Source organism: Balaenoptera borealis, assembly GCF_965194805.1.
Source record: "Balaenoptera borealis genome assembly, chromosome: 10".
In the NCBI taxonomy this organism is placed as follows: domain Eukaryota; kingdom Metazoa; phylum Chordata; class Mammalia; order Artiodactyla; family Balaenopteridae; genus Balaenoptera; species Balaenoptera borealis.
The window spans coordinates 105858824-105882551 of record NC_138874.1 but is presented as its reverse complement, the minus strand read 5'-3'; the positions used below and the strand labels follow the sequence as shown (position 1 = coordinate 105882551).

The 23728-nt window shown below is 39.9% G+C and overlaps 1 protein-coding gene across 3 annotated transcripts in view; it reads right to left on the bottom strand.

The window, feature by feature from the left end:
- Positions 1-1765: 1765 nt before the first annotated feature.
- LOC309636274 (uncharacterized protein) overlaps positions 1766-23728 on the bottom strand; it is a 114732-nt gene continuing 92769 nt past the window's right edge. The window contains exons 5-7 of one of the 3 annotated variants that reach the window (XM_082408664.1): positions 11507-11599; positions 10582-10681; positions 1766-10171 (exon numbers count right to left, since the gene is read on the bottom strand). In XM_082408664.1, the coding sequence (XP_082264790.1) occupies positions 10608-10681; positions 11507-11599 (167 nt within the window). In that variant the 3' untranslated portion in view covers positions 1766-10171; positions 10582-10607. Of the gene's footprint in view, positions 11600-23728 lie in introns of all 3 variants that reach the window. The other 2 variants (XM_082408663.1, XR_014249357.1) reach the window with 2 other exon arrangements.

The following is a 23728-nucleotide window of genomic DNA, read 5'->3' as shown; positions in this document are numbered from 1 at the left end:
GCTATCTCTCCAATTATATTTGAATTATGGAAGAGAAGAGGGAAGGGGAAATAAAGTAGAATTTTTTTTAGATTTTTTTTTTTTTTTTGGTGAGGAAAAGTAGAGCATTTATGGCAAGGTGCCCAAACTGGGGCCAAGCAAGGAAAACAGGCAGCTCACGCTCAAAAGACCGGAACTCCCAGATGGCTTTCAGGGAAGGGTTTTTAAAGGCAGCATTAGGGACTTCCCTGGCAGTCCAGTGGAAGGCTTTGCCTTCCAATGCAGGGGGTGTGGGTTTGATCCCTGGTTGGGGAGCTAAGATCCCACATTCCTCATGGCCAAAAAAAAAAAAAACCAAAACATAAAACAGAAGCAATATTGTAACAAATTCAATAAAGACTTTAATAATGGTCCACATCAAAACAAAATCTTTAAAAAATAATAAAGGCAACATTAAGGGTGAGGTTGCAGGGTGTGCAATCAGCTTGTGAATATCCTTCTGATTGGTTGATGGTGAAGTAACAGGGTGATCTTTCAGGAATCTCAATTATCAACCTTCTGGTTCCAATTGGTCTGGAGACTACATGTTGGGGGTCAGCATGCAGTTAACTTCTTCCACCTATAGACTGTATTTTTTAAAATTTCATGTAACAGAAACTCAATTCAAACTAGCCAGGATGGGGTGGGAATTATGGGTCATGTAACTGTGAAGTCATATAACTTCAGGTAGGGCTGGATCAAGCTGCTAGAATGATATCCTTGGGAGTTTGTGGGGGTTTTTCCTATTTTTCTTTCTTGCCTCTGTTTCCCTCCATTGTGGCTTCACTCTCAGGCAACTTTGAGTTTATGTAGTCTTTGCAGCCCTTGCTTTCAAAAGGAGAAAGACCATCTTGCTCTTGGTTCTTCTCTCCTTCCCTGACTCCACTTCTCACTTCCATGCTGGGCACACACACAGATACACCACGATCCCTTAGAGGTGTGTCATGATGTTTGGAGAAGAGTATGAAAGCCTAAACTCATGGGAAATAACCTGAAGAGACAATTTTAAAATCTGTTTAGCAATCAGAATATAGGACTCTCTTGTGTAATAAAAGAGAAATTTTTATCTCAAGAACCCTTAACTATAATTTCACATTGTTATCCCCATTTTAGAGAAATAACATTTTAATGGCAATTGAAGCACAGAAAGCCTAAGTAACTTACTTGCCTAAGGTCACACAACCGATATCTGGTAGAGCTGAGATGCAAACCTGGGGAGGTCTGTCAGCAAAGTCAAAGTTCCTAGCATTTCTGCCCAGCTGCTAAGCTTATTAGGAAATAATAAGCTCCCTCCGTAGAAATGGGAGTAATAATAGCACCTACTTCTAGGGTTGTTGGGGGGATTTTATGTATTAATACATAGAAAGTGCTTACAATAGTGCCTAGCACACAGTAAACACTCAGTAAATGCTCTTGAGTCTTTCTGAGCTGGAGATTGAGGAGAGATGGAGGAGGAGGGAAGCCAAGACTTAATTGGTCAACTGTTCTAGGTAGTAGGGCTCTGGCTTACTGATATTAGACTATGTTGAATTGACGAATGTCTAACTTTCCTCTACACAGCTTAATTCTGCACGTGTTTAGGGCAGTTTTGACATTTATGATTTTTCACTCGGAGACCGAGCCTCTGCGAGCAGGTTCCCATAATTGAGGATTGCCTTTTCCAGCCAATCACAGCGGTGATCTACCCTGCAGCTGAGTGTAATTTTAATTCTGTTATGGAAATTGTCTGTTTCATGCAATAGAATTCCAAATGTTTTACTTTGTAGTTTAATAACTACAGAAAATAAACATGTAGGCTTCCTAAGGAGAACTTCAGACGCCAAAAGAATGCAGAGCATTTGAACTTTGGGCAAGTGATAGCATCTTAAACTGAGATTCCTCCTGTACGCACTGTACTCTCTTTCCCGGCCTCAAGGAACGTGCCTGAGGGATTTACACCTGTCCTTTCTGTCTGGTGAGAAACCTGCTCGATAGCACGCAGTTAAATACCCAAGCAATACACAGCCACCACTAAAGCAAAACTTCACCAAACCCCTGATTTCTCCTTCCACGAGAGAATGTATTTCTAATGTCACAAGTATCCTACTATAAATGATACATTCATTCCTGAGATGGAGACATAGGGGTCCCTAGCAATGCAAGGATTACTAAAAACTTTGGGGCATATTTCTAAAGAGGGACACAGCTGTTAACTGACATTGACATGTATTAGCAAAAAGGCCAAAGCAGGTGTCTTGCTTTGCCGATTCAGCACAAAGAAAGGGCTCTAAGCATTATGATAACAGGGCCATTCATGTTGCTATAGGCTATAGTTGTGTGCTCCCACTTCCATAATAAACCTATTTTCAGGGGCTTATAATTCAACCGTAAAAATCTGCTCCATGCTCAAACTCAGCAGAACAAAATCTCAGGCTCTGAGCAAGAATCCCTCCCTGACTTAAAATATTTTTTAAATATGTGTTTTGGATGGGGTTTAAATTTACAAAGTGCCAAAAATATTAGGGATTTGAACAGCTATTTTTCTTTAGTTGATATCTAGAGACAACTAATCCATTCCTATTGTAAAGGAAGCTCCAGGTTTTTTTTATCAGTTTTGCCTGAAAGGTTGTCAAGTTGGAAAGAAGTTAAACACCAGTCTGAAATGAATTAGAGAGCATTAGACAATAATTAAACTGAAATTAAGGCATCATTTATTCATCAAGTCACCACTAAGAAAAGAATCCAATCCTCGTAGATACCTTTAAAATATTTAGATATCTTAAACACCTTTGCAAGGCCGGAGAGAATGATGGGATTGTTTCTGCTCAGAGGGGTTTGCTGATGACGGTGACTGAATTTTAAATGCCGCTGAGCCCTGGGGAGGGGAGTGAAGCTGCACTCTAAAAGCTGCCTTCCACTTGTGCTGATAATTGGAAGGGATGGCCAATCGCAGGAAAACTCTCCCATCTCCGTAGGATGGCCTTGGTCCCAGAGTCCCCAGAGTCATGTGGGGCAAAATCAGCAGGTTGGTGACATATCCCTTTATCTTCCTCTTAAGAAGTTACTGCCATAGGTTAACTGGGGCTCGTCTCACTGCAGTGCTCTGAGAAACCATGTCGAATGTGTCTCAGAATTGTCTCTCCAAAGAAGGGAAGACTGGGCCATTCAGCCATTCAGAGAATTAACTTCCCCACCTTTCTAGACTCCTAGGGCTTTTAGTGTTGAATGTCTCAAATCCTGAAACCTCTCAGTTGCAAAAAAACTGGGAAGCTTGGCCACCCTAGTGATGGAGGGACCAACAGCATCTGCTAAAGGGGGAGTAGAGACCCAGGGCCATGCTCCAGGACCACAGACACTTCTGAAACTGTTTTCGAATAAGGATGTGTTCATTTAGCTGCCGGGCTTTTTGTGAGCTGGGGCCAGCACTGAATTGCTAGGACATAAGGTGATTCCACTGAGGTAGGTGAGGGAGTTTTCTCCTTCTTTGCTCTCCGCATGGTGGCACTCAACCTCTAATCTAAATGAATGCCTAACAGATACTAAGGACTATCGATTTGGAAGCAAAGCAAATTTCATCTTGCCCACACGTTTCCATTGGTCCTGCTCCCATCTCTCCAGGGGGCTCAACCACTTCTCTCCTGATACCCCGCACCCCCCATCCAAAGGCCTCAAGCTGCCACCGGGGCTCACACTGATCCCTACCCTGTCCCCTAGTCTGCACACTCATCTTTCAGCTTAGCCACCTCGTCTTTGCAGCCTTCCCGACTTGACCCCTCTGGAAGAACTGACTGCCACTGTCCCGTCTAGATTTCCATCCGATCAATGTATATGAGGACAAATGCAGATCAGTGAAGGATAAGGACAAGGGCACACGTATAATTCTGGAGCCCAAGAGGCCTCCCTGCAACCTGCATTCTAGAAATCCTGGGGCATTCTCGAAACTGTGGGCTCTCCCTCCCCAGAGCCTCAGAGGGCTGGAGGAGAGCCTGCAGGGCTTCCCAAAACCCTTCTTTGTTCAAATGGAGAAACTGAGGCTCAGGAGAAAAGTGACTTGCCTTCAGCCTGCAGCCAGGGAAGGCGGCAGGGCCACTCCCTATCTGACCACAGTACCCTATTTCTTTCCCCCAAATGATGCTGAATCCCAGAGAAACTCTGGATTGAAGAGGACTTAAGTCATCTGAGACCCGTGACTCCAAGTGTGGTTCCCGGACCAGCAGGTGGGACCTCACCTGGAGACTGTTAGGAAAGCCAGACTCTCAGGTCCACCCCAGCCCCACTGGGTCAGAATCTGCATTTCAACAGCATGCACAGGTGGCGCGTGTGCAAGGAAATTTTGAGAAACACTTGTCTGCTGGGGCTCTCGAGCATTGATCTAGCCCCTGGGTGATTCCAACCACCTAGGGAGCTTTAAAGGATTAAGATACCTGAGTTTCATCCCGGGAGCATGCAGCCAGTAAATAGGAATGGCTTTAACCATTTAATGGCTCTCCAGGCGATTCTGTGTGCAGCAAAGCTAGAGAACTACTGGTTTGGTCCATCATGCCCACCAAGGGCCCTTCAAGCTTCTGCTTGAATCATGCCAATGGCAACCTCATCACCCTGAGGACAGCCTCGTCTGTCTTTGGACACTTAGACAATCTCCCTCAAAAAGCAGAAAGGTCTTCCTTGGAGGTAATGTAACAGTCCAGGGTCCCCTGACTGACTTCTCGATCACTTGCACGGGTCCATGTCACAAGAGATCCAGTTGCTAACGAAGGGATGTATACTTAGTACACAGGTGTGTGCATCTAGTTTATTTCATACTCATACAATGTGTCCCCAGAGTGTCATATTTATGAGATTCACATCTTCTCTCTGGTTAGAGTTACTATTGTTGTCTGGAAAGCAGTATTTTCTAACTCCTATGTATCTGGAATGACCCTGTCTGGGATAACGGTGGGAGAGGCATTTTATCTATGGTTTTAAATTTAGGGCTGTTGATGATTTCTTTGCTTTGAAAGATACTATTTAAAATAGATGGATTTCGTAAGAGATTCTTTAAATATTTTTGTGTAGAACCTTAAATCTTCTCAGTATGTCACTTTGCTTCTCTGGTGTCATTAATCGTTAATATGATTATAGCTTTATGACTTGAAACTAACTCAAAGAAAAGCTTATATGCCAAAAATATAGTCAGTGAGTTTTCCTTTGGAAGTGAAGGGGGGTAAAAACAGCTCGCTTGCCCTCTCTCTTTCTCTGGTTCTTCCTTTGTTTCTTATTTCGTATAGTGGTTTGCTGGCTGTCTTTCTGTCCTATCTGTCACTTCTATCCTGAGTTGCGTGCCCTGCCGGCTGTGTGAACTTAGAAAGAAAAGACCGTCCCTGTTGCTTAGCTGAGAAAGTCCCCTCAGATGATTAACAGATGAGCACCAGAAAGTGTAGCATTTCAAAGCTGCCATGACATTGTGGAATATTTTACATTTTGGTGGATTCATCTGTTGAACAGCCATTGTTCGCCTGGTGTGCGCCCCTTCGGGACATGTGCTTTTGGTTTGGTCTTTATTGGTTTTGTTCTTTATTTCCACTCTTTCTTTTACACAGGCACATAGGAAATCATGACTGAAATCATCTTCATAAAGCGGTGTGTGGTGTGAATTGAAATAACTCTTCCCTTTCTTCTGAGGAAGAGACGCGTCTAAAAACAGTTTGGGGCGATTGATCGGCTCACTGCTGGTGTTGCTTTTGATAAACGTGAAGGGGACAGTTAGGAAGAGAGTCCTGATTAAAGACCATCTTCCATGATGCTCCATGAGGCTCCAGAAGTTTCCAGGAAGTTTAAACCGTGGTAATATCCGCACAGCTGCCATAAGGACCAAGTTGATAGATTTTTATTCAGTCGTACATCCAAGGGAAACCTGCTCCATTTTCTCCCCACACTCAGAAATGTTTTAGGCCATGTGGAAACCGGAGTCTTTAAACATATTCATTTGTGCCGAGGTAGGCATTTGTTTCGATGGCTTCCACAGAAAAGTCCAGGCTCCTGATGTATGTGGACATGACCTCACAAACACAACAAGCAGAGAAGAACGGTGGGATTTCTCCTGGGAACAAAGATATTACAGAGAACATGGCAAGAGAGATCCCTGATTATAGTAGGAGGAATTAAATAAAAGGAATGTCCTAAATATCAGTGTGTGTGTGTGTGTGTGTGTGTGTGTGTGTGAGTATGTGTGTGAGAGAGAGCGGGGGGCGGGGGAGGTTATGCACCAATTAGAAGCATTGGCTCTTTTTTAAATGTCATGAGTACTGATGACAATCCCTCAACTAAATCAACATCCTATATTGACCAACTCATTTGCCAGAAACAAGAAATTTCTGTGCTGACCCTCGATCTCCATTCCACACACACCCTTACACACATACACACACACCATATATAAATTGTACTTTGCTGTTCACCAGATTGCCTATAAACTTCCCTTTTCCCATTTTTCATGACCACGTCTACCTGGTGTGCTGGGTTATGTGCGTGTGCTGCAGATTCTAAAGGCAGAGAGGCTGGAGGACAGAGTGGCCACAGGGAGAGGGGAGATGGGGGGGGGAGGCATTTTACATGAAGATATGAGGGTTTTCATAAAATAAAATGCAGTGCTTAATTCCCCTCTATTTGTGTTGCTGGGTATTTAAATGGCTTCTTCCCCATCTTAGTACCACCCCACAAATAGGCAAAGATTCTATGGAGTTATAACACAAACAGAAAACTGCACCAATCCTAAGTATACAACGATGGTGTTTTACACCAGTGTACACTCATGTGGCCATCACTCAGATTATGACTTAGAATAGTTTCAGCCCAAAAGTGGTTCCTTTGGGCCTCTTCCTAGTCAATATTCCCACCCAGAAGCAAAACACTATTGCAACATCTATCCCAACTATCTACCACTATAAATTGGTTTTGAAATGACAAGACATTCAATATCCTAGAGAGAGGCAACCAAAATAAATAAATAAATTAATAATAATAAGAGCAATAGAAACCATTTATTGATCATTTACTATGTGTAGGCACTGTGTCAAGTACTTCATTTTACCATCATAGTTTATCTTCATATCAACACTATGAGGAAAGTATTATCCCCATTTAATAGATGAGGAAATTTCAGCTCAGAGAAATTATGGAATTTACCCAAGGTCACACAACTAGTAGGAGATAGAACCAAGATTTGAACATGGGTTTATTTCTCCAAAGCTTTAGCCCAAAGCTACTGTGCTATATCATCAAGAGGGATCAGACTGGCTGGAGTTCAGATGGGTATCAAATAATATTCTATTAAGTCACAGGCCTGAAATAGTAAATGTTATTTTCAGATTTGATTATTTGATTTATTTCAGATTTTTTATAATATTTGTTATATTTCAGAATGTTATTTTCAGATTTAAGTCACAGGCCTGAAATAGTAAATGTTATTTTCAGATTTCAGATTTTCAGATTTAAAATGTTATTTTGATTTGAGGTTAGATATGGATTAGGTTGAACCATATGAAATTATTAATATATGACTGTTTTTGATCTGCAAAATGGTAATTTCATATGATTTAACCTCATTCCTTAATGAAAAACATATTTCATCAAAATATATCACTAGCCTCAATGAACTAAAATGCTCGATTAACTTGAATTATTGCTATTCGTTCATTTATTTATTCATTTAATAAATATATTTGACTTCTGTATATCAGGCATTGTGAGAGGTATGGGGAATATACAAGTAAACAAAACTGTTTATAATCTTGTATATCCACTTTTAACAAACAGGTCAAGTGCAGATGAATGGATAAAGAAGATGTGGTACATATATACAATGGAATACTACTCAGACATAAAAAGAATGAAATAATGCCATTTGCAGCAACATGGATACAACTAGAGATTATCATACTAAGTGAAGTAAGTCAGAGAGAGAAAGACAAATAGCCATATGATATAACTTATATGTGGAATCTAAAATAGGGCACAAATGAACTTATCTACAAAACAGAAACGGACTCACAAACATAGAGAACAGACTTGTTGTTGCCAAGGGGGTGGGGGAGGGAGAGGGATAGACTGGGAGTTTGGGGTTGGTAAATGCAAACTATTACATTTAGAATGGATAAACAACAAGGTCCTACTGTATAGCACAGGGAACTATATCCAGTCTCCTGGGATAAACCATGATGGAAAAGAATATAAAAAAAAGAATGTATGTATGTGTATAACAGTCAGTTTGCTGTAGAGCAGAGATGGGCACAACACTGTCAATCAACTAAACTTCAATAAAAAAAATAGACAGGTCAAGTGGAAAAGATCACCTTTGTGAATCAGAAATTTGTTCCTAAAAACAAAATCCCCTTTCCCCCTTTTCAAAATCCCCCTTCTTCAAAATCCCTAAGACTGTCTTAATTTTTATAATGGTCAACAATCTCAACTGTCAGAGACTGAAGCTGTGATGTTTGCTGCTCTGTACTTTTAAGGTTAGAAAAGTGATTAATACATTTTCTAAACATTTGTCACAGAAGTTCTTCAACAAAAGTACCCCACAAGGTGAACCTTCTGTTTATTTGGGGTTTTGTTAATAGTATAAACAGTAACTCAGTGTTTTTTCAAAAAGTGCCAGAGTTCTTATCCCCAAGCAATCGGATGCTACTTTGCATATGATTTACATGTTGTTAATTTAATACTCAAATTAACTGAGACTAGTTTTCCCTACCTCACCACCTACCTTGTACTCTTTGCTCTTTCTGTTTCTAGTATTCTCACTCAGATTGAGGGAAAAAGTATGAAACAGGATACTTTCAGGGGTATCCAGCTAATGCTACAGTAGTTTTGCCAGCTGATGGAATTATTTTTTAATAGATTTTATTTTTATGGCAGTTTTAGGTTCACAGCAAAGTCAAGAGGAAAATACCTATATACCCTCCTCTCCGCACATGCACACCTTCCATGATGGAGATTTTTTATTTGTAAAGATGTTTGGATCAGGGAAAAATTATGAAAGGAAGCATTCAAAATTCAGTTGTTTGAATCAAGATCATAATAAATCCAGACCATAGAAAAAAATGAAAACCACTCTGATTTATTTTATGAAGCAAAACAAAACAAAACAAAACCCAAATCTTATAAAATAATACCAAAAGAGAAAACTATAGACTCAGTTCCTTTGTGGTTACAGATGCATATTGAATCCAGTGATACGTTTTAAAATGAATGCATTATGACTAAGTAGGATTCATTCCAGGAATGGAAAGAAGATCTAACATTAGGAAATCTGACAACATAACTCATTGCATCAACAAATTAAAGGAGGAAATATAATTATATTAGCATTTGCCAATTTAACAGCCATTCTGAACAACAACAACAAAAATTAGTAAAATAGAAATAAAAGGAAATTATTTAAATATGGAAAATACCACTTTCCCTAGACTTACATCAAGACTTACCCCATTATAGCAAATGGCAAAATACTGAAATCATTCACATCAAATACACAAATCAGGATGTTTGTTATCCTCATTATTGCCTGAAATGGTTTAAGTTTGGCTATTGTGATAAGACAAGAAAATGAAATAGTTGCTATAAACGATGAAAATTAAGAGATAAAGCTATCTTTATGTATATCTGATATGAATGTAATAGAAAGCACAAGAGATTCTAAAATATCTTTTCAGATTAATAAAAGAATTTGCTAATGTGACTGGATGCAGGATAGATCTGCAAATATCAATAACTTTAAAACTAGTGGGCAAAAGTTTTAGGAAAATTAGAATTTCCATAGTCTCAAAGTATTTTGCCCAAGATATTTATTAATTACACAGGGAAAGATGTAACTTTATAGTAGAGAAATGCAGTAGAAATCTCTTTAACCTAGTGATCAGGGTAAACAGCACCAGTGGTGAGACATCATGAATCTCTTTTGTATTAGGTACTGAGAAGGATACACAACATCACTTTTCTTTTATTCCTGCCCAAAATGTATAACCTCAGGCCAATCATGATAAAACATCAGACAAACCCAAGTTGAGGAACATTTGACAAAATAATTGATTAATAATTTTCAAAAGCATCCAGGTCATGAAAGACAAAGAAAAAATGAAGAGCTGTTACAGACTGCAGGAGATTAAGAAGAAACAACAGCTAAATGCAATGTGGGGTCCTGGATAGAATTGGAACAGAAAAAGGACATTAGTGAAAAAAAATTGGTAAAATTCAACTCAGGTCTTCAGTGTAGTGAATAGTATTAAATTAATGTTAAATTCCCGGTTCTAATCAACATTCTACTGTTTTGTAAGATGTTAGCATTAGGGGAAGCTGGGTGAGGGATATACAGAAACAATTTTTGCAACTTTTCTTAAAGTCTAAAATTAGTTCGAAATAAAAAAGTTTAGGGGAAAAAAAACCCAATAGCTTTCTTCTCTACTGACTTTCTTACTTTGATTTTCCTCAAAGCATATCTAGAGACAAGAATTTGAGGGCAAGGAATTTGAGAAGTGTCTTAGTCTGTGTGGCTGCCATAACAAAACACCAAAGACTGGGTGGCTTAAACAACAGAAGTTTATTTCTCACCTTTCTGGAAGCTGGGAAGTCCAAGATCAAGGTGCCCGCTGGTTCCATCCTGGTAAGAACTCTCTTCCAGGCTTGTAGATGGCCAAATTCTGGCCATGTCCTCACAGGGTAGAGAGAGGGAGAAAGAGAGAGAGCAAACTCTTTGGTGTTGCTTCTTAAAAGGACATTAAAACTATGAGATCAGGGCCCCACCCTCATAACTTCTTTAACCTTAATTGTCTCCATAAAGGCCCTATCTCCAAATATAGGCATGTCTCAGAGATATTGTGTGTTCAGTTCCAGACCACCACAGTAAAGCGAGTCAAATTATTTAGTTTCCCAGTGCATATAAAAGTTATGTTTACACTATACTGTAGTCTGTAAAGTGTGCAATAGCATTATGTCTAAAAAAATATAGATACCTTAATTAAAAAATACTTTATTGCTAAAAAGTGCTAACCATCATCTGGGCCTTCAGTGAATCATAATTTTTTTGCAATAGTAACATCAAAGATCACTGATCACAGATCACCAGAACAAATATAATCATAATGAGAAAGTTTGAAATGTTACAAGAATTACCAAAATGTGACACAGAGACACGAAGTGAGCAAATGTTGTTGGAAAAATGGCGCTGACAGACATGCTCAAGGCAGGGTTGCCACAAACCTTCAATTCGTAAAAAATGCAATATCTGCAAATTGCAATAAAGTGAAGCACAGTCAAATGAGGTATTCCTGTACAATTGTGTTGGGGGTTAGGGCTTCAAAACAAGAATTTGGTGGGGAGGGGGGAACATAGAAACTCTGTGAGCTCTTAAATAGTGATTCTGGCATAGATAGCACAGGCGGGAAAGACAAACCCATGCCCAGAATATGTTTCAATCCCAATAGTGAGAACTTGTCACCTACTCTAGGGTGAAAGGGGTCCAATGTAATCAGCTTACCACCAAAAGTCATGTTCTCCTTCCCCAAGGACTGGTCCCATTGAGGGCTCAGCATCGGTCTCTGCAGCTGACAGGTCACAAAGTTAGCAGCATCTGCAGGAGATGAATCAGCCATGGTGAAAGGGAGCTGCCATGACTCCTCCATTCGTGGACCCGTTGTGCAAGCATGAGGGTGGCCAGAGCAGGGCCTGACTGATGCCTACTATCTACTGGTTGCTTAGGGCCCCCTCTGCAAATGGATACGGATGGTGGGCACTGATGTGGGTCACTCTGTACCTACTCCCTTGGGTCCATCCACATACTTCTTCCTATACCTCTTTGCCTCTGATCTTTTAACCTTTTCAGATACCTGTCCAGCCAGCCAGGCCTTTCACCACTTCCCAGGAGTCTGTGTTTATCTTTATGTCGGGTCATGTCTCCCTCCACGCAAGGTTTACTCCTGGAAGCTATGCCCACGGTGAGGCTTCCCCTCCCAGTGTTTTCAGTGTCACCCCTGAATGCGTGTAGTGTGGCAGCATTTATTTCTAGCTTGCCACAAAACAGTGAATTGACCCATCTGTGAGCCCCAGACTGGGTTTTTCTCCTCCATCAGCTGGACATCGGGAACTTCCCATGTGGCCATAGGGGTGAGCTAGGGGAGAAGGGAGGGAGCTGGGGAATTTATATTTCATTTCCCATCAGTCTCCTAGAGAATGTTACTTCACTGGCACTTCGAGAAGGATGTCAACCTGGGAGCACTTAAGCTGGGAGGCTGTGGGGAAGTGGGCCAGCACCACAATATCTGCTACACTAGCAAAAACCGGTTACAAAATGGAAGTCAAAAAAATCCTATTCACCATATTAACCAGGAATAAATTTAATAATAAAGGCATAGAGCTTGTATAAAGAAAGCTATAAAATCTTATTGAAGATCTTAAAATAAGACCCAGAGAAATGGAGAAACGTATCATGTTCCTAGTAAAGAAAGCTTAATACCATAAAAATATCAGTCCTCAAATTAACTTAGAAATAAAATGCAATTCAGTTCAGCATCCCTGTGCGTTTTGTGTGTCGAGGTGCGGGGGATGCTGGGAGTACATGAAACTATTTTAAAGCTTATATATAGTAATAACTATCTGGGAATGACTAAGAGAAGTTTGAAAAAGAAAAATATTTGGAGGGGTTCCCCTACAACATAATGAAACTCATTATACTATACTATACATATATATGTGTGCGTATGATATGCTATACTACACTATAATCTAAACAATATGCCATTGATATAGGAATAAATTAATAGATCAAGAATAAACTAGAGAACCAGAAATGGATCACAGTCTATATGAGAACTTAATACATGTAAAAGGTGGCACTTTGATTCAATGTGAAGAGGGTAGTTTATATACCAAATGACACAGCAGTAACTGGTTGGCCCTTGGGGTGGAGGTGAATGCTAGATCTCAGACTTCACATCATAAACAAAAATGAATTCCAGATGAAATACTCAAAAACTAAGAGTTTGGAGAAAGTTCAATACTTTCCACCTGAGAAGCAGACGCCCTGGGTTCCATCCTCAGGGAGGGGTAACAGGAGCCCCGTTGCGCCAAGCCTGCATGCTCAACGTTCCCAGGCAAACTGACGATTGGGAAGGTGAAGGCAATGGGTACTGTGTCCCAAAACGCTTCTACAAAATGAGCCTGTCGCCACACTGGGACAATACATCCTTTTATCCCCGCTTCCCCATGGGAAGCTTCTGCATGCCTTGGGAAGTTATTTAATATCTCCAGACCTCAATTTCCTCACCCATAAAAGATTGTGAAGATTCAATGAGATGACAAAGGTAACACACTTAAAAGAGTTCCTGGCACATAGTAAATGCCCAATAAATGTTAGCTATGATTATTGTTATTATTATCATTATGAGTATAGACCTTGTTTTCCTCTGTCAGGATATCATGTAAAACCAACTGGCCGTTACCAGAAAACATCGTCCCCCAGTGTTCTGGACATTAACCGCTTCTCATCGAGTCATTAGCGCACAGGCCCTGGGCTCATAGACGTAGCTTCAGCAGTGGGTCATGGCCACGTCCATGCCCGGCAGCACCTGCCTACTAATTCTTACTATAGTTACTATTATTGTTCTGCCAGATCTGTGACTTTAACACATGGCTACTTATTTCCCTTTATAATTTTGTTCAAAGCCTGTTACCTCACTCTTTGTGAAAATACAACCTAACGAGGTCTACTTGTAGCTTACCATTTGTTAATATATTTTTTTCTGTAACAGAATTTTTCTCCACTAACTTGGAGGAGAGGTAAGAAACCGTGCCTGGCTTGACCCTATCAAGTTCAACTAATCCCCATATCATATTGTTCTCTTTTAATTAGACTTCCCAACAGTTTTCTCAGTTCCAAGTTGAGGCTTCTCAGGGATCTGTGAGATCTGAAAAAGATTTCCCATAAAGTAATCTTAGAAAAGCAGAAAGCCTGAAACACATCCGGTTTTGCCCTATAACTGCAGGGCTTGCCCTAATGGGAGACCAGCCGTAGCCCCTGCTACGTCCCAGACTTCCCCTGGCCACATCTGAGTGGTCATTTCTGAGGCTGTTTGAGGTGGTGCCCATGCTTATACTGAGTTAGGAACTTGAGATGTTATCTCCGATCTTCTAAATGGAGAATGGGCTTTCAGCAGAGGAAGATAACATTTATTAAACACCTACTGTGTGACCAGGCACTATACTCTGGTCCTCATATGTCTGCAGAACATTAGCTCAGTATTTGAACTGCCTCAAATTTTTAAAATATTTCTTTAAATTTTGCTTAGTTTAAGATTCACAAGAAGTTGCAATCTATAGCACAGAGAGTTCCTGTATACCTTTCTCCCAGCTTCCTCCAATGATCAAATCTTATATAACCATGGCATATTGTGGAAACTGACATTGGTATAATATATTAACCCAGGCACCACCCTTGTCAGATTTCACCTGCACTGCTTCCATTTGAGTCTGGGTCCTCATTAGTAATTTGCAACTTTGGGAAGAAACCTAACATCTCTCTGCTTCAGCTCACTTATCTGTAAAATGGAGATGATAATCGTGCCTATATCACAGGATTATTGTGAGAATTAAATAAGATTAGCTATTATTATTTGTGAATCCTTACAACAACCTTATGAGGTAGAGACTTGGAAGACTGTTTGCAAAACTGGCTACCATTACACTCCTTCCTTGGAGACTTTGTGTCTCTTCCCATCTAGAGATTGAGTCCATTCCCACCCCTTGAATCTGGGTTTGGTTTGTGAGACTTGCTTAGGCCAATTGAACATAGCAAGGTGATGATGTGCTGGTTTTGAGCCAATGCTTCAGCAGGGCTTATGTTGTCTCTGTCTCTGAACACTGCTTCCACCACACGAACAAGCCTAGGCTTGTTGAGGAGAGACATAGGACCCAAATCGCTCCTGTCACCCAGCAGCCAAATCCCTGAGGTAGAGCTGCCTTGCTGACCTGCAGCTGATGGTAGAGATTTGAGGGAGCCCGGCAGAGACCAGAAGAATAACTAACTCAACGGAGCCCAGCCTCAGTTTCCAACTCACAGTGAGCTAAAGAGAGGGTGATTGCTTACCACTAAAATGTCAGGGGTTGTTCCGCAGCTATAGATAACTAAAACAGATAGTATCATGAAAATGCTAATAGTAATTACATTATTGGATCATGATGAGAATTAATGAAATAATATACGTAATTCGTTTAGCATCCAGCACATGAGAAATCCTCAATAAATGTTCATTGCTGTAATCGTCATCATCTACATCATCCCATTCTACAGATAAGAAAACCGATGTTTAGAAAAGCTTAGGAAGTTTGCTAGTAAGCATCTGAGCCTGGTTTCAAACACTGATCTGATTCCAAAGCAGTGTGCTCTTCCCTGCGGGAGAATGTCTCTTTCTGTTTCCTCTGCCCTCACCCCATTGGGATAGTGGATGCTAAACCAATTCACCAGAATTCAAATAGTAATACGCTGTAACATGGGTCTCCCTCTTCCCCTCTTCCCTGTGAATCTGTAACAAACTTTTAAAAGTTGATAACATGATATTTAATATAGACACACAAAGAAAGATATTTGACATTTAAATTATTCATTTAAAATGAAAACACCCAAATTAGAGTTTTGAAGGAAAGTCCAAGTTTTCTTCAAATCTTCATCGATTAAAATATTCTAATAGCAACCAGTTCACATTTCGATGTAGGAACAAGGGTCCCAGGAAATCTCCACTACTGTTATCTTTGGAATATTCTGGAATGCTGGGCAGAAGTCAACTGAATGATGCTGAGAAAAAAAGTAAAGGAAAGAGAATCTTAAAGGTCTCAGTAACTGTTAGTCTTATAACGTCATGATCCTTTTTTTTTTTCATTCTGATGAGGACCATGGGATGAGGCCATGCCCCTGTGTGTATCTTCTGACATCAACATATTAATGTAAATGAGCAGACAGACCTGCAACAAAGGCTATGAAGATGCTGCCCTGGTGTATCTCTTTACCAAGAAGCCAGACAGAGTATGAGTGAAATGTTTGGGAAAAGGACACAGATGACTTGAATGTGATAAGCTTTCATTTTACATTTTGATGAAAAGTTGATGATTTTTATACTGTCACAGATCAAATAGTATCATAGCTAAAATATAAAATGTACATAGTTGGTTTCATCCTCTTTTGATACTCCAATCATGCAACCATGTTTATGGCCAGTTTATAATTACCACTCCCGCTGCCAAAGGAGTGATAAATGTGCTCCTCGGTACACCACTTAAGTCTGTGTCCCAGTGAAGGACCCGGAAGGCTAAATCCCACCTGATCTACAGGGGATCCTTCAGCCACAATGGGAATTAATGGAATTCTTCCCCGTAGTGAATGAGAATGTCATGGTTCAGGGCAGAGACTGCTGGTAGTTGACTCAATGTTCACCTTTCCCTTTTCATAATAACAAAGCTCTAATTTTGTTGGGGGAAGCCATGTGCCAAAATGAAAAAAAAAACCCAACAAACTATTATACCATCCTCCCCTGCAGCCAGGAGTGACCATGTGACTAAGTTCATGAGAATGATATGTAGGCTAAAATTATTAGGTGAGGGTTTTGCTGCTTTCCTTCCTCCTTCTTCCTTCCTGGAATGCAGATGTGATGGTTGGACCCTCTTGAATCCCAGCCCAAGTTCCCTCACTTAGCGGTTGAGCAATCAATCTAACTTTCCTGTGCCTCAATTTTTCATCTGTAAAACTCAAGATAACAATAGTATCTGGTCGTTGATGAGGTTATCCACACAAATGACCTTACAGAATGATTGGATATAGTGAAAGTTTTGTCAAAGACAGGTGCATTCTGTAGAAGTAGCAGGAGTAGATGTAATAAGAGTAGTAGGTACAATATTAGTAGTAACAATTATAATAATAAAGTGAGTTGAGGGCCAAACTAGAAAGCACTTAAAATGCTGTTATGAGGAATTTGACTTTCACTCCATTAAAAGGATATATTGAATAATCTTAAGCAGGAGAGTAACATGACTGCTTCCAAGTTAGGAGTTATAAGCCTCCAAGTTAAAGTGTTACCTGCCCCCTCTCTCCGTAACCAAAACCTACACTAGCCATTTCTACACATCAGTTAGCAAGCCAATGCCATTTCATGGCAAAGAACTCCCAAATCTTTAATTAAAAGAGAAAAATAAAAACAACAGAAAGAGCTTTTCATAAGCAAAACCTCATTCCATTTAAAGGATTGACATTTATTCTGAAATTATGTCCTTACAATTTTCTTTTTGTCATTTTTTAAAATGTCCTTTCTTTTATGAAGTGTCGGAGGGGGTAAATGTTGTTCATAACAAAATAAAAAGCAACAAACCCTGTTCGGTACCTTGATTTTGTTTAATCTGCAAGCCTAAAAATCACAATCTAGAAAATAGGTTTAAGTATTTCAGTGGATATACTCCCCACCTCCTACCCCCAACTTTCACAAATTAAAACAAAATTTACCTCACTCACTAAGGTACTACATCATGAGTCAGAACTCAGCAAATGATCCCAGTCTTGTACACATGCATTTTGATAAAAGGTAGACAGACATCACATCAAGGTTAAATAATACGGGGTAACCATTTTGTAACTTGCTGGATTTTTTTAAACAAAGGATGATATTTATGATTAACAACCCAAACTGACCATCTGCAAAAGAGTTTCTGGACATGTGCTAGATCAGTGCTCTCAAATTTTAGCGTGCCTCGGAATCACCTGGAGTGCTTGTTAAAATCTAGGTCACTGGTTTCACCCTTTGAGTGTTTGATCCACGAGGTTTAGAGTGCGGCCTGAGAAATTTGCATAGCCAGCAAGTTCCCAGGTGAAGTTGCTTGCCCTGGGACCACACCTGGAGAATCACTGCTCTAGATAAAGAGAAGTGGTGAGAGAAAATGTGAGTCACAAAGGTATCTCTTGCAAAAAAAGTAATAAAATAAAAAGTGTATTTTTAGTTTCGTTTGTCTATAGAATATGTGTACCTCCAGGGAATAAGTCATTTGAAAGGAATGATTGGCAGTGATCTTATAAAATGATTTTTTTAAAGCAGCATCATATTAGCTGAGAATTCCTCGGTGGGAGGGGGAAGCTTGATGCTGGGGCCTGGTGAATCATTCCATAGGCAGTGGTCTCCTTCAAGATCTGAACTTCATGTCTTTCTGTATCTTCCTGCACGTCCCTCTCCCGCTTCATTTGGACCTTGGACGTACAGAGCAACTCTAATTAGATGTAATCTTCTCAAAGGTAGGCTCTCTTCCGATCCTGCTGTCCTGTGCTGACAACAGGCCCACTAAATTTAGCAGAAGTGGATTAAAAAAACTCACATCGTCCCACCCCGGGGCATACTTGCAGCCCACCAGACAGCCCACCAGCCTCCAAATGGTTCTTAGAAAAATTAGGCTATCTTTCATTAGCTATCTATCATATGGCCTCCACCGGGCTGCAGGATATGAGGGCCATTTAATTAGGCCCTGCACCACTCTCTGGTGTGAAAAGGCTCTCAAACGCTTTGATTCCCCACTGCTTCACAGCAGGAAGTTGTTGGCGATAATTGACATAGGATTTCCTTGTTAACCAGCAGCAGACATGCCGGATTAAAGCGACAGAGATCTCGAGAAGAAAGTGAAAGAGATAAGAAGCTCAGGAAGACTTCTGCTTATTTGGCACTTGAGGACGGGGAGGAAACAGCAATCACCCACTCAAGTGGCGACTCCCAGAGTGGAAGGGCGTCCCCTTATCAGACCCATTTCAGCTTGGCTGATCAAAGATTGACTCCCCGTAAAATCACATAGGCCTGGGGTTTGTTAGTTTATTAAGCGGCAGGTTTTAGGAATTATCACAGGTTTAAAGATGGATTGCAGTTTATGTGAAGGGGGAGAGGATTATCAGGTTTTCATCTTAACAATTATAAAATATCACAGCTGAAAGCTTGCTTGCAAATGACATAATTTTCCACCGCCAACTAAACAGGTCATTGTGAGGCTACATGTAAGCGTTCTCCACGAGGGAGGAAATACAGGCAAATTAACTCTGGGGAGGAATGAAGATGAGGGGCCTCCAAACGCCTTTTTCCATTTCGGAAGCTGGCGCGCTCTCATTGTGCCCTGTGCGATTCCATAGGTAATTATATTTAATTTCTTACCAGGGCCATTTAGGTCGGCTTGCATTCAAAGAGAAGGACAAGAGAAGCAGCCCACTGAGATCATTCTTAAAAAGCGGTTGTGATAAATGATACCGAAATAGATCCACATGAGCTGAGTGAATTGAAATGTCTACTTTGGAGTAGAGACAATTATTGTATATCACTTAATAACTTAACCTTACAAGAGCACATGTGGCATTAATAAAGGGCTGGGAGCTGCAAATGCATGTTATGGGACTTCCTTTTGACAACTCTATGTAGGTCCTGGAATAGTGGAGCCGTGAGGCGGTTTTGCATGTCTACTCACTGGTGTACTTGACGATGGATCCGTGCTTCAGATGAATATGTAATTACAAGGGCTTGCATCCTTGCTAGTATTTTAAAAATTGCATTTACTTTTTTTTTTTTTTAGTTTTCAAAGAAATGTGTGTTTATGGCAGAAAATTTAGGAAACACAGCAAAATATTAAGAATGAATAAAAATACTTCCCTCCCCACACACACACCCAGTGGTAAGCACTGGAAAAATCCTGTGGTTTTGTTGTTACCTACACACAAATATGTAATGTCTTGGACCATCAGGCTTACTTCTTCTATATTTTAAAAAAAAATCCATAGTTTACTTAATAGGTCATGAATTTTTCCTATATCTAGTAACTATTATTTGAAGGTATGCTTTTGTATCACGGCATTATGTATGATAACATAATTTAGTTAGCTCATCCCAATAGCTGGACATTTAGATTGTCATCAATTTTTTGCTATTTTAAGCAAGACTGAAATGACTAGCTTTGAACATAAATCTTTGTATGTTTTACGGCTCCCTTGGTAGAAGTAGAAGTAGAATTTCTGGCTGAAAGGGCATGGACATTTTTAAGGACACTGATACCTGCTCAAATCTGCAGATTTTCAACACAGCTTGAAAATAATTTTCCTGTGTTGAAGTCAGAAGCATTTTGTGTCATCCACCCCGAAACAAGAGCAAATAACAGCAGCTATTTCACTGAAAGATCAGTCATTCTGTCCGCATCGCTTGGATCCTTTCGTGCTGATCTGACCTTTTGCCGTTAAGCTCTGTGACAGACTATGACAATAAACATTGACTCAATAATCAAGTTAATGGGGCCAAACTCTGAAGATAATCATGTCAATGTTAATGACCTAAACATCGAACACATCTTTTATCCAAGAAGTTCAAGTTCCTGCAAGAGCACCAATTCATTATCATTCACAAGTGCAAACGGAATTGGTTGAAAAAACAACAAAAACAAAAACCTTTAAAGCAAACTGAAAGGGAGTCAGTGGGAGGAAGGAGGATAAGCTAATTCTGGACTAAGCTTTTTAACAAAATAACCCTCGGGGCCTGATCTACTATAGAAGAGAGGTGTTTTTTGTTGTTGTTGTTTTTGTTTTTGTTTTTAATTGTTTTATTTGCTGCAAAAGGGCTGGGGCCAGTCAGCCACCAACTCTTTGAGACTATCTCGAAGACAATAAAACAAGCATCATCTTTACTTTCTGCATCCTTAACATCAGTCTTGTTTAAGTGAGATTTCAGATATAAAAGTCCAATTGTTCCTCATCTGAGGGGTATTTAGCATGCAGAGGGCTGAGATGATCTGGGGTATTATACAGTTCCTGAATGAAAGAAAGTGGTCTACATGGGCAAAAGTTTAGGCTACTATAGGATTTTTCTGCCTAATTTATTCATGAAGAAGATGCAAAAAAGATGCTTTTAGTTGACTTCTAAATCTTTGGAAAATATATGTATCGATGAAAAAAGATGCACTTTTCTATATGTCTATCTATGAAAGATTATATTTTTATATATTATCTGTGGAAGAGATACTTTTAATTGACCTCTAGTTCTCCTTAAAGTGTATACTTAGCTGTGAAACTATTTTGATAAAACTCCATCCAGACATTGTCTATCTGATAAGATAACATATTACAAGCAACATCTAACTGTTCGGTATTTTGAAGCCACTTACATTTCTCTGTCTATGAGCAAACATGGAAAATGGTTACTCACCTCTCGGCACCAGAGACTAAACCTCACTATACTGAAATCACATTGAGCCCAAACACAGGGTACCACATGCCAGAAATTAGCCTGTTTCTGCCTGGGGTAAAGTAAACAAACATAAATCTACTTATCCCAAATTTTCTTTTCTTGTCCTTTTTATCTTGGGTAATCTCTAATTATTTTATATGGCAAAATGCAATGAAGTTGTTGAGGCATTTGTAAATCCGGCTGCTATAGCTGTAACTCCGACTTTCAACACTTTGACCCATCTGAAGAGCTGAACAGTAACTAGCCTCCTTGTCCCCCAATCCTGCTGATGCAAGAGACTTAGAAATCATTTCAGCAGCCAGGGTCGCTTTGCTCAGAGAAACATCTGTCCAGGGGAGGCAGGGAGTATCACCAACTGAAATAAAAAGCAGCGAGAACATCACTTCTATCTGGTCCCAAAGCTTGCCTTGGGGAGGATTGTTCCTGGGACCCCTTGTAATTTAGGGTGCAGAAATTAGAGACAAATGGATCTTGCTGTAATCGTTTTCTCATTACCATCTTGGGAAATTTCCAGCAAAGGTCTGGGAGAATAATACAATGCCCCTGACACTAGTAATATAGTCTGATTCGCAATGCAGCTTTCACAGCGCCGTAGAGGAGAATGAAAAACAAATCTAAGCTTGAGCTTAAGACTGTATCTATAAATGACATTCATAAAAAATGTCAGGGAGCTCTTTCTAAATAACACTGGTCAATTCTGCTTTTCAAATAAGGAAGAGTTTGTATTTCCATCTTATACACAGGAGAACCCCAATTTTCAACCACATAACTTTCCTTTGGGACCCAACAAAGCAAGATTTGTTTTAAAAATCCTTTCATCAAGGGGGGCCTAACATGGACATGTATACACTACCAAATGTAAAATAGGTAGCTAATGGGAAGCAGCCACATAGCACAGGGAGATCAGCTCGGTGCTTTGTGTCCACCTAGACGGGTGGGATGGGGAGGGTGGGAGGGAGGGAGATGCAAGAGGGAGGAGATATGGGGATATATGTATATGTATAGCTGATTCACTTTGTTATAAAGCAAAAACTAACACACCATTGAAAAGCAATTGTACTCCAATAAAGATGTTAAAAAAAATAAAAATAACGGAATATAGTCCCCCCCCCTAAAAAAAAGGAGGGCCTAAGGATTGATTTTATTTTATTATTAAGTTGTACATCCTTCATCCATGAGCTAAGGGGCGTTATGTTGCATATGATACATATATATCATATGGCATATACGATAGCTATATAATATAATGATATGTTATAATAATAATATATATAGCAAAAGAAGAAGAAAAAAGTGATGTATGTGTGCATTTTAGAAATTGTCATTTCTGATTATTTTAAAATCCTTCTGTAGAAGATATCCTGTGTGAAGATTCCTCTGCAAGGCTGCTGGAATTTCTCCAACAGACCAAGCCAAGACAGCTTTCTCAAAGGGGAGCTGATTTCTTAATACCGGTTATGAAAGTCACTCACATATATCAAGAGCTTCCTGTGTTATATCAGGCACAGTGTTAAGTGTTTTACATATATGATCTCATTTAATTCTCACACCACCCTATGTTCGAAAACAAATTTCTCAAACTGGAAGTCTTCATTTATTTATTTGTTTAGAAATAGGGATTAGGTGTCTACTATTTGTCAGGCACTGCGACTGAGTGTTGAGGACTTGAAGATGAAAAAAAAAAGAAAAACCAACAACAAACTGAGCACATGGGGTAGAAACAGAGCCTGAGACATGTAAGTACAGCAGAGCATAACTGGAAGAAGGCAGGATGCCGAGTCCTTAGTGCACTGGCTTCTGACTCAGAGGGGCTTCAAGTGGAATCTCAGCTCTGTCACTCACTGTTGGGTGCCTTGGGCAAGCTCTGTGACTTCTCTGGGCCACGGTTACCTAGTCCCTCAAGTGACAGTAACGATACCGATGTTACAGGTTGTTGTAAGAATTAAGAGATACCAACATGTCAAGCACATAGTAAAGAGCTGACATCTAGTCTGCACTTTAATACATAGTGTTACCTACTTATTACCATTATTATTTTTTCATTATTTCTTTTACTGTTAGTGCTGTAACAATTTAGTAAGGTATTACGAAATTACAAACAAGTTCCAGAACAAGAGGTTTCCACCTCTAATATCAATAGCTCGTCACTGATTTTACCAGATTTTCCGGTGGTTCCCGAAGATGGTCTGCAGACCAACGCTGATAAGTGATTACAGCTTCTTCAGTCTGTGGGGAGAGCAGCCTCAGGCTCTCTCTCCCAGGAAGGAATACTTTCTTTCTGAGATTGTGTTCTTTTTAAATGTTTATGTTATTTTAAAATTTCGTGTGTGTGCCTTAAAATGCCCTTTCTTTATGGAATGATGGAGACAATAAAAAACACTTGTTAATGATTTTATTCGGCAAATTTAAAAATTGATAATCCTGTGTAGAGGGACCCCCACCCCGAACTTTTAAAAATAATTTTGTTGCTT